The following is a 12,300-nucleotide window of genomic DNA, read 5'->3' as shown; positions in this document are numbered from 1 at the left end:
TGTTCCCCTTTAAGTACACTTTTTGAGTATCTGTACCTTACTTGAATATTTTACATTTTTTTGGAAACTCATTACTTTAACTTCACTACGTTTAAAAGGCAAATATCGTACTTTTCACTCCACTACATTTCTATCAAGGTCCTCGTTACTATGAAGCGGCTTTGAAAGCGCATGTTTTTTTTCTTTTCTAAAACGTGATTGGTTTTTTCACAGGTGATACTGAGACAGCCGATCAGTAATCACTAGGGTCACGTCACGTCCATAGACTGGATAAAATCAAGTTCAATGATTTCTCAGCAGCGTTATTTGAACACGATCAGTTGATGGCAGAATGGAAGGAGGCGGTTCTTCTGGAGAATGCACGCCCCCATGGGCCATGAATCCATGTTTCAGTTTTCCGAAAAGGATTAAAGATACGTTTTGTTTTAAATGTTTGCTTTGTTTACCTAAAACGAACCACATCACATCCTACAAAAACTCGCCGTCCGACCTGCGGAAGCATATTGAGGGATGTAAACGTTTTATTCCAAGAGAAAGCTTGCAACGAAGTTGTCTGTGCTTTTAGAGCTAGCGATAATGTTGCAACAGCTATGCAGTCTGGTTAGTCAAATGACTTTCTATGGATTTGCCCGCCAAGTTGCCGTAGCCTTGTCCACGGCTAACGTTAACACATAGCGAGTTAGCATGTAAAAGCAGAGTTACGCTAACATGAATAACATTAACTTATCTGAAGTCCTTTCAGAAATATGTTTAGCATAATCTTGTCAAATACACAGAATGGAGAAAACTTTCTTTTCTAGGAGCGTTAGCTACCCAATATGATTTTGAGTTTGAAAAGAGTTTGCTAGCACGTCAGGTGGAGTTTCACTGACTAGCTAGCTTAACGTTAAACCACCATGATGGCACGGCATGCGTTCATTTTGTGAATTCACATTTCTGTCTTTGGTAACGGCGTTAGGTTTTGTAAGCGTTGTTGCAATAACACAACCATGCGTTGACAGAAAATGTACTTTTAATACTTAAGTATTTTTAAAAGTGGGCGGCACGGTGGTGTAGTGGTTAGCGCTGTCGCCTCACAGCAAGAAGGTCCGGGTTCGAGCCCCGTGGCTGGCGAGGGCCTTTCTGTGCGGAGTTTGCATGTTCTCCCCGTGTCCGCGTGGGTTTCCTCCGGGTGCTCCGGTTTCCCCCACAGTCCAAAGACATGCAGGTTAGGTTAACTGGCGACTCTAAATTGACCGTAGGTGTGAGTGTGAGTGTGAATGGTTGTCTGTGTCTATGTGTCAGCCCTGTGATGACCTGGCGACTTGTCCAGGGTGTACCCCGCCTTTCACCCATAGTCAGCTGGGATAGGCTCCAGCTTGTCTGCGACCCTGTAGAACAGGATAAAGCGGCTAGAGATAATGAGATGAGATTTTTAAAAGTAAGTGATTCAGTACTTTAACTTAAGTAAAAATTTGACTGGACACCTTTCACTTGTATCGGAGTAACATTTGACCAGTGGGATCTGTACTTTGATTTAAGTAATGGAGTTGGGTACTTTGTCCACCTCTGAATGTAACTATTGAAAAAAAAGTTAAAAAGCACATTTTGTTCGTTAATTAAAAAAAAAAATCATTAGCTGTAGTAAAGGAGGAATAAAACAATTGTGGAGGCATCATCACACACTCCATTGTGGTTTATTCCTTAATGCATACATCATACCTAAGACGATCAGATTCTTTTGGTGTCACTTTTTCAAGTGCGATCTTGCAATCACAGGCCACGGGTCATCTAATCCTGAAAGTGAATGCTGAAGTCGACTGAAGATCTACGTCTGAGGGTGTGTGTAAGGAAGCTGCTGTGTAATAGTGCTCAGGCTGAGAGACTGGGTAGAGTTAGCAGCTGCTGTTGCCTGTCTATTCACACAGTCTTTTGATGGCAGCAGTTGCAGGGTGAGAACGGAGCTGGACAACTGCAGCAGTAGGACGGGGAGGAACTGAAGGCCACCGGAAAATCTTGGGCCATGGAACAGATCTGCGCACATGTCAAAGCCAGGGATTTCTTACACAGCATGCTATCTTCAGAGCCACATGCTCTCCAAAAAAAAAAAATTTCAATATATATATATATATATATATATATATATATATATATATATATATATAGACACACACACACACACACACACACAGTGGTGCTTGAAAGTTTGTGAACCCTTTAGAATTTTCTATATTTCTGCATAAATATGACCTAAAACATCATCAGATTTTCACACAAGTCCTAAAAGTAGATAAAGAGAACCCAGTTAAACAAATGAGATGAAAATATTATACTTGGTCATTTATTTATTGAGGAAAATGATCCAATATTACATATCTGTGAGTGGCAAAAGTATGTGAACCTCTAGGATGAGCAGTTAATTTGAAGGTGAAATTAGAGTCAGGTGTTTTCAATCAATGGGATGACAATCAGGTGTGAGTGGGCACCCTGTTTTATTTAAAGAACAGGGATCTATCAAAGTCTGACCTTCACAACACATGTTTGTGGAAATGTATCATGGCACAAACAAAAGATTTCTGAGGACCTCAGAAAAAGCGTTGTTGATGCTCATCAGGCTGGAAAAGGTTACAAAACCATCTGTAAAGAGTTTGGACTCCACCAATCCACAGTCAGACAGACTGTGTACAAATGGAGGAAATTCAAGACCATTGTTACCCTCCCCAGGAGTGGTCGACCAACAAAGATCACTCCAAGAGCAAGGCGTGTAATAGTCGGCGAGGTCACAAAGGACCCCAGGGTAACTTCTAAGCAACTGAAGGCCTCTCTCACATTGGCTAATGTTAATGTTCATGAGTCCATCATCAGGAGAACACTGAACAACAATGGTGTGCATGGCAGGGTTGTAAGGAGAAAGCCACTGCTCTCCAAAAAGAACATTGCTGCTTGTCTACAGTTTGCTAAAGATCACGTGGACAAGCCAGAAGGCTATTGGAAAAATGTTTTGTGGACGGATGAGCCAAAATAGAACTTTTTGGTTTAAATGAGAAGCGTTATGTTTGGAGAAAGGAAAACACTGCATTCCAGCATAAGAACCTTATCCCATCTGTTAAACATGGTGGTGGTAGTATCACGGTTTGGGCCTGTTTTGCTGCATCTGGGCCAGGACAGCTTGCCATCATTGATGGAACAATGAATTCTGAATTATACCAGCGAATTCTAAAGGAAGATGTCAGGACATCTGTCCATGAACTGAATCTCAAGAGAAGGTGGGTCATGCAGCAAGACAACGATCCTAAGCACACAAGTCGTTCTACCAAAGAATGGTTAAAGAAGAATAAAGTTAATGTTTTGGAATGGCCAAGTCAAAGTCCTGACCTTAATCCAATCGAAATGTTGTGGAAGGACCTGAAGCGAGCAGTTCATGTGAGGAAACCTACCAACATCCCAGAGTTGAAGCTGTTCTGTACGGAGGAATGGGCTAAAATTCCTCCAAGCTGGTGTGCAGCACTGATCAACAGTTACCGCAAACGTTTAGTTGCAGTTATTGCTGCACAAGGGGGTCACACCAGATACTGAAAGCAAAGGTTCACATACTTTTGCCATTCACAGATATGTAATATTGGATCATTTTCCTCAATAAATAAATGACCAAGTATAATATTTTTGTCTCATTTGTTTAACTGGGTTCTCTTTATCTACTTTTAGGACTTGTGTGAAAATCTGATGATGTTTTAGGTCATATTTATGCAGAAATATAGAAAATTCTAAAGGGTTCACAAACTTTCAAGCACCACTGTATGGTCAGTTTTATGTCAAACACAGTTTCGGGGGTAGCAGCATTTGTCAGCTGTTCCTCCACCACAAGGAAAGATATGATTCTTGTCTAGCGTGGGGGCCGGGACATGACGCACGATAACGGTAAAACAAGATTAGCTAGCAGAGGATATAAAAATGTTTATTGTATGCTAGCTGCACAGTGAAGAGGCAAAGAGGAATGGATGGAGAGGTTACGTTTTGTTTAAAGGAATAGTCTGACCAAAAACTTACAAAAAAAAAATCCTCCAAGTTTAGTTTCCTTTGGTGTTGTGTTAGAGCTATAAGGCTCATGTGGCTAACAAATCAGGAGAGTTTAAAGCTACCAGTATAACCAATAGCGCGCAAATGGCTTGCTTACGAAGACAGACATGGTTTGTCTCAATAATACAAACGTGTACGTAAACAGTTTCCTTAACGGTTTATAATTAAAAAAATAAATTATTTAAAGGAATTAAATATACAAATGAGCAAATTGTCATCCAAGACACTTTACATATACAATTTCACCTTTACACCTTCGACCTAAATATGATGCTTGTGCGGTGTAATACCAAACTGATGAAGAATTTAAGATGGCTGCCACTACGGTTTTTGTTCCAATAGCTAACAGCGTGTCGCACGGTCAGAAACCACAGCAGCAAGTCTATTTGGGATCATATAACAACTGGTTTGAGGCAATTATGCGATGGAGGCTTGCAAGTATAAGCTCCCCTTGTTTATTATCCATATTAGCCTTGTAGCTCAAGTGGAAAAACTGAAAAAGCAAGTTTCGTACACTATACACCTCGAATGATTCACCGCACTGGTAGAGAAGTGTAGAATTATGGGCATTTTAGCCAAACTATTCACTGAACAGAATTTTCTACTCCATCATGGTAAACCATACTGACGCTTGAGTCTTAATTATAAAAAAAAAAAAAAAAAATTGCTCCTGTGAAGAGATCCAACACCACGCAGGTAATCGATGAACCAGCCTTCGCTCAGTCATCTCGGTCTGGACCTGTGAGTGTGGAACAATTTGCTGTAAACCGACAGACCTGAGAAAAGAAAAGAAAAGAACAGAACAGATAACCGTCTGATTAAACTGTAGTTTCTAAAGCATTCGTGGATATTCAGAAGCACTTTCATAGTTAAAAGAATTAGCAACACAATTTAAAAGAAAACAAACAAACAAACAAACAAACAGGACATGAATGCTGATATTGCTTTCTTCCTTCCTGTTCATTAACAGATCCCGGGGTTACAGTAGAGGTTTTGCTTCAGTACATGGGGTTATGTAAGCTCAGAGCAGCAGCAGAAGCTGGAGCTGTCCTGCCCCTGTGTCCTTCTCACTCTTTGGTCTATCGCCTGGCCTCGAGCCAGTCTTACAGGAGAAAAGAAATTCCGAGTGCAGTCGGAGCTGCTGTGTTTGTGCTCCCAAACAGTATTCTCTTTCATTCCCTCTCCACAGACTCTGTTTATTTTGGTGCTCTTTTACAACGTTAGGCCTTACGGCGCAGGAGAACGAAAACATCAGACCCAACTTCCAATCCAGTGACATGACTCCTGGAAGCAGCTTTTCCAAGCTCAGCAAGAAGAGAGGTGGGGTGGGGGATATAAGAAAGAACGGGAGCAGAGTTCCTTTTTTTTTTTTTTTTTTAAATCGTATATTCCTCCTTGATATACCTCTCATAAAATTATTTGCATTCATACAGAGTTCTGTGATTAAACAGATAGCAAACAAAATGAAGCCGATGCCAAATGAACAAGAAAAAGGGGGTGGGGGAGAGGGAAAAAAAAAAAAAAAACAAATACCGAAGCGCAGAGAAAATGAGGCCCTATGTGGTTTCTGGTTTGGAACTGTATTACACACCACTGCCAAAACCGAGCAAAAGGTTGAAAGAAAAGTCTAATTGGTCGGCTCTTTGTTTGATTTAAATTTTTCAAGGGGCAAATGGTGAAAGTTCTCATTGGAATCTGGCCTAGGTTACAGGTCTAGGCACACCATGTGTAAACTTTCTGGTAAATGTAGGCGTAGTACTGTTAAAAATTCCACACCCTTCAAAAAGTGTTATTCTGCCCCAAATCACTGATTAAAGCAACATCTCCTGGTTTATGCTGTTGCAGAATGCTACAGCATAAAATTACAAAAGACAAATGCCAGTGAAATATTTTGATTGACGCATTTTTATTTTTTTTTACGCAACCAACAATTACCTAATCATCATCATCGTGGTTCTTTTAAGTTGCCAGACTATTAGACTGCATGTGCTTCGAAGACAGGGAGTACTCTGGGCATCTGTTTTATCAGCAAACAGCAATAAAGCAGGAATGAGCCTTCAAATAAGCATGGAGAAATGTGAGCGAGTGCTAATGGTAGGCCTAATGAGAAGAGAGTACAAGGGAGAACTATAAAGTGGTGTGAACAGGATGGAGATAAAGCGTCAAAAAGATCGAGCGTCGGGCAGAAAAAGTGACGGATGCACACTGACGGCTGATCACCAAGAATGCCGCCTGCATAGATGAGCTCTAACTCCCTGTCACACTCAATCAGAGCAGCTCGCTTATCTTAGCACAAAGACACACAGGGCCCTTCTCACACCAAAACCATCACGGCAACACAACGCATGGCTGCACTTTACTTTGTGTTTCCCCCTCTACGCTTTTATCTCTTCCCGCTTTCCTCACATTATGAGTTAGGTGCCATGCACCTCCCAAATCCCTTTCCAGATACAATGGAAAATGCATTCATGAAATTCAGAAGCAGCTCCCAATGAGTTTATACGACATCTGGTGAACCACTCTGAAGAAAAAGAAAAAAAAAAAGGACAAAAAAAAAAAAAGAAGGAAATGACTATCCACTGTTCATTTTTTGCTTATGCAAAATTAGTCATTTTCTGAGGGTTTTTCCCCTCAGTTCTAAGAAGCTGAGTGTGAGTGTGAGACACGTACTGTATAAATGCCTTTTTACGGACAGTTCTGATCAGACAAACAGATGTGCAGCAGCAGCTTAACCTACTTAATTTCACTGTTACTGCAATAAAATCAACAGTTCCTCCAGACCGTTTCTCAGGCTCCAAGGTGGAAAGAGTTGTGCAACTCTAAGAAGACGAGTGCAAGCGTGCGCAAGAGTGTTGTGTGTGTGTGTGTGTGTGTGTGTTTACATTCAGCATGGTGCAGAAGACGACAAACTCATGGGCTCCAGCAGGCACAAAACTACGTGCAATAATGTTGAAACAAGAAACCTTTTTGACGACAAAAAAAAGATCGATGTCTACACATTCCCCTCGTAAAACATTATCTTAAATGTCAGTTCATTCCATTACAGTATTGCCCTAACTATATATCAAAATTGGCAGTTGGAGCAGAGTACAGCACGTACAAAGACCTGAGCATCAATGGACATCAAGCTTCATAATAATCTATAACAGCGCAATTACGCTGTAGCAATTTCAAAAGCCAGGAGCAATGTGGCAGTCTGTTTTGTGGTTGATAATTGCAGATAATAAGTGTATTTACGTGAGTAGACAGATTTAAACGCAGTAAAAATGCTCGTAAAGTAAGGAAAGCGGCTACCGTCATGCGTGTGGATAACACACTAGCCTGCCGTTTTCAGTGAAACCATGGCAATAAATCAATAATCCATTAAAGTCATCAGTCCTTACCATGCACATCACAAAACAAAGAAAACTGTCAAAATTACCCAACACTTTAAAGGGGAACAGAGGGCAATATATAGAGTAAATATAACAATAAAACACACATTAACGAACCTTATTCAAGACTTACAAAAGTTTTTTGTTCTAAGGTTGGAAAGTTATAGTGTTTTGAAAGTAGCTCGAGCAAACTATTTCCGCAGTTTGAACAGCCCGCCATGATATTGATTTTATCCAATCAGAATGCACGTTCGTTTTCTCTGCGTAACACTCATGACGTATGTATGTGCCCAGTTGTGTTGGCTCATTGAGGCACGTGTGAAATACCTGCTTCTGCCTCTTGCGACGATTTCGCAAGTCCACGGGTGGCGCCTATCTCATTGCAGCAAATAAATTCTGCTGGACTCGTGAGCAACTCCACGTTACATTTTCCGCACGAGCACCACGCCGTGTCACCTGCACGCAGACGCTCTGCCCCACGCTCGCCATGCCCATGGTCAGCATCAGTCTCATCCTCGCCGTCATCCGAGCTTTCTTCTCTTATTTCGTCACCGGAGTCGAGAGTACCTCTCCTAGGTTCAAACTGGTACCCTTCTAAGCCATAGCCTGCTTGCAGTGTGTCTTGCGGGATCTCTTCGTATGATTCGACAGAGCTGTCGCTTTCACTTGATGCACCCGACGCCATGATTACACGCTTATCTCCTCTATTTCGGAGAGTTCCGCTAGTGCAGTGGGTAGCGCTGACGTCACGGTCTTTTAAAAATGGCGACTCTTGTGCGGTTTAGCGTATAAAGTATTATATTTACAATTACCAAGATATTTCGTTGTTTTCTAGTATATAAATTTGATAGAATACTTAAGAATACGTTACTTTGTCACATCAGCAACTGTATATATTATATTTGGTGCCCCTTTAACCTACAATTAAGCAAAAATATACAATATAATCCAAGAGATAAAATACAAGTTATGTCTACTGAAGATATCAACAATTAACAGCTGAGAATGGATAAACCAAAGGAAAACAGATGGCTCCGTTTCACTGCTGGAGATGTCGATGGCATGGCAAGACCCCTCAATCAATGCAAACTTCTCCTGACTGATCACCTTCATCCCCTGATGAAGCATGTCTATCCTGATGGGAGTGGTTCCTTCCAGGATGAGTGTGACCCCATCTACAGGACACAAGGGCTCACTGAATGGTTTGATCAGTAAGAAAATGATTACATATAATAAGTGTTGCCAGTCAAAACAAACCTCACCCGGGAGCACTTATGATGATTATGAAGGAAGATATTGTGAAAAAAGGATTTTGACCTTGTGTGCGAACATACTTGGCCAATAAACATGGTTCTGATTCTGAGCTGCTCTCAGCCAATCAGAACACACCGTACTGCGTGATTGCTATGCTCTGGGTGGCACGGTGGTGTAGTGGTTAGCACTGTCGCCTCACAGCAAGAAGGTTCTGCATTCGAGCCCAGCGGCCGGCGAGGGTCTTTCTGTGTGGAGTTTGCATGTTCTCCCCGTGTCTGCGTGGGTTTCCTCCGGGTGCTCCAGTTTCCCCCACAGTCCAAAGACATGCAGGCTAGGTTAATATGGGACGGCCTTGGGCTGAGGTGCCCTTGGGCGAGGCACCTGGCTCCCAACTGCTCCCCGGGCGCTGTTAGCATGGCTGCCCACTGCTCTGGGTGTGTGTGTGTGCTCATTGCTCACGTGTGTGTTCACTGCTTCAGATGGGTTAAACGCAGAGAGGAAATTTCACAAGTGTGTGATGAATAAAGTTGTGCTTTCTTTTTTCTTACACCACGATAACATGGTGGCTACCGCCTCTATATGAAGCAGTAGCCACAAAAACCTTGACCTTGACCAGATGACCCCCAAAATTTGAGGTTCTATTTTGCCGCTTTTCCACTACCAACGCGGCTGAGTGGGGCTGTTGGAGTTGCATTTCGACTATAACCACGCTGAACCGTGCTGGCTGGAAGTGGGTGGACACATTGGGTGGAGTTAGCGAAAGTGGGTGGACGTCACGTGATGTCGTTAGGCGGCGCAAACAGTGACATCAGTGACCTTTTAAGCGGTAGTCTCACGACCCGGATAGTAAACAATAAACATGGAGGACATGGAGTCGTTAGTGTTGCTGGTCTTGGTGCTGTGGCTTGTTGTCACCGACAACGCGAACAGATACTGGCAAGAGCGTATAGATGAGGCGAGGCGCATAAGGCTTCAGAAATTCTCGTAATTCATAATTCTTCTTCTTCCAGGTTTACGGTGTTTACAGATCCCAGCGTGCTTGCGGGGCGTGTGTGGGCATGTGAGGACACTCCTCCTCACCAATCAGTGCACAGGGGAGTGTCTCCTCACGCCCCTAGCCCCACTCGGCTTGGTTTGGCTTGCTTCAGCCCTACTCCAAAACTGTGCGAGTTTTGGGTGCTGAGTAGGGCTGAAGCAAGCTGAGTCGTGCTGCTCTGAGGTAGTCGAAACGCGAGCCGTGTCAGGCTGAAGTGAGCTGAAAAAGGGTAGTGGAAAAGGGCCATTTGAGACCAATGCCCATCTATCCTGAAAGTTTCATGAAGATTGGTCCAGCTGTTTTCCCGTAATATCATGAACAAAAAAAAACAAAGAAACCTCACCAAAAAAAATACCTCGCCCCCTGGTGGACTCCATCCTGGGTGAGGTAATAATAATAATAATAATAATAATAATAATAAAATTATATAGCGCCTTTCCCACACGCAAGGTCACTTTACAATTAGGGAAAGGAGGGAGGAAAAAAAAAAAAAAAAAGAGTCCACCAAAAGAGGGTCAGGATGTAATTCCAATGGCATAGCTACGCACAGTCCCACCAAAAGGCACACGCAGATAAATCCCACACTGCCCGCACAGCCGCTGCGACACTGCCGGGCAACATCACTTGGAATGCCGCACCAAGCACAGAAGCACCACCGCACAGAGCGCTGGACAACCCCGATATATGCTACAGCCTTTACAGTCACCAGATCTAGAACACCTGTGGGAGATGTTGGACTGATGTGCTACCACACGCAGCTTAAATTAATGTATTTTGGTCGCAAGTAGACATTTTGGTCCAGGCTAGTGTATTATTTACACAAATGACAATATCAGCAGCACGGTGGTGTAGTGGTTAGCACTGTCGCCTCACAGCAAGAAGGTTCTGGGTTCGAGCCCAGCAGCCAACGGGGGTCTTTCTGTGCGGAGTTTGCATGTTCTCCCTGTGTCCGCGTGGGTTTCCTCCGGGTGCTCCGGTTTCCCCCACAGTCCAAAGACATGCAGGTTAGGTTAACATGGGACAGCCTTGGCCTGATGTTGTGCTGAAGTGCCCTTGAGCAAGGCACCTAACCCCCAGCTGCTCCCTGGGTGCTGTCGCATAGCTGCCCACTGCTCTGGGTATGTGCACGTGCGCCAATTGCTCACTTGTGTGTGCATGTGTGTATTCACTGCTTCAGATGGGATAAACACAGAGGAAACATTTCACCGTGTGCAAGTCTGTGCTTAATAGTACGTGGAATAAATAACTTCTTGTTCTTGGTTAGCTAGAGAACATTTTAAACCACTCATACGATCAGAAATCAGATGTCTTCCCACAAAAAACAAGATCAACTGTGAGCTGCTGCTCGCTTACGTATCCCCCCCGCTCCCGCTTATATCAGAATGCAAGCGATCGAAGAAATAGGACACTTATTATGAATGTTGACTTCAACAAATAATTAACCCTCAAACAAGAGCAGTGTCTCTCCCCAGGGGTTTCAAATAGCATCCTGGTACACTGTCATTTTGAAAAAGCATTTTGCTTCTTGAAACAGCGTCAAAATCCACGCTATAGGTTTCGTAAATACATTCAGTCGGTAAACAGGAAGTCGATGTGCGACAGACCTGAAAACGGTATACACGGTATAGAACCCCAAGCTGAAGCTCGATACCAAATATCAAGCAGGTGTGATTTGTAGCTGCTGAGAAAAGTGCTACGAAAATTTTGTAAATCCACGCCATATGTTTTGTAAATACATTCAGTCGGTAAACAGGAAGTCGATGTGCGACAAACCTGAAAATGGTACACACGGTATAGAACCCCAAGCTGAAGTTTGGTACCAAGTGGCTATGATTTGAATTTGCTGAGAAAAAGGGTGCTTCGGACGGACGGACAGACAGAGATAAACCAGTATCACCCCCTTGGAGCGGGGGTATAAATATTTCCTTCTGGTTACAGTTGGGGTATTTCCATGTCAAAATCAACAGATGTCAGAAAATTTTCCTGACTGACAACCTTGGATTTGCTTCCTAAACAGAATAAGGTGAGGGGCAGAGAGAGAGAGAGAGAGAGAGAAGGAACTGAAGCACATGGCTACATAAACAAAACAGCGCATGGGTAAGTAAACAAAAGCCATGGCAACCAAGAAAGAAAACAAACACCCCAAACCGTAAAAAACATGTTTGATACCTTAATAAATATTGTTTGGTCAAGCTACCAACTTCATATTTTGTGCATTTACTAATTCGCACGCGCTCTTTCCAGTGGTTTGATTGTTTTTATGGTAGACTTTGTGATACATGGCCAATATGCACTTAAAATATATGCATGATTCCCCCCCCCATTTTTAATGCCTCATAAATTAGACATTTGGATTACTTTCAGACATGCACTTAGTTGCTCAGAAAGTACTATAAAATGAGCAATATATATATTAGTGCTGTCAAAAATGTCACGTTATTAACGCGTTAACTTGACTCAATTTTAACGGTGATAATTTTTTTATCGCGAGATTAACGCTCTGTGACATGATGTAGGTTTTTCATAAGCTTTTGAAACTGCCAGGAACTTGGAACAGAGACTTTGCTTAGAAAAACGATA

The 12,300-nt window shown here is 42.7% G+C and overlaps 1 protein-coding gene across 7 annotated transcripts in view; it reads right to left on the bottom strand.

Annotated features, from left to right (window-relative positions):
- Nucleotides 1-3,918: 3,918 nt before the first annotated feature.
- Nucleotides 3,919-12,300, bottom strand: part of ttll5 (tubulin tyrosine ligase-like family, member 5) — a 231,636-nt gene continuing 223,254 nt past the window's right edge. For all 7 annotated transcript variants that reach the window (XM_060934635.1, XM_060934633.1, XM_060934636.1 and 4 more), the window contains one exon: nt 3,919-4,832. In XM_060934635.1, coding sequence (XP_060790618.1) covers nt 4,780-4,832 — 53 coding nt within the window. In that variant the 3' untranslated portion in view covers nt 3,919-4,779. The remainder of the gene's footprint in view (nt 4,833-12,300) is intronic.

Source organism: Neoarius graeffei, chromosome 11 (genome assembly GCF_027579695.1).
Source record: "Neoarius graeffei isolate fNeoGra1 chromosome 11, fNeoGra1.pri, whole genome shotgun sequence".
In the NCBI taxonomy this organism is placed as follows: domain Eukaryota; kingdom Metazoa; phylum Chordata; class Actinopteri; order Siluriformes; family Ariidae; genus Neoarius; species Neoarius graeffei.
Note: the sequence above shows the minus strand (reverse complement) of the source record. Positions and strands in the feature narration are given on the sequence as shown.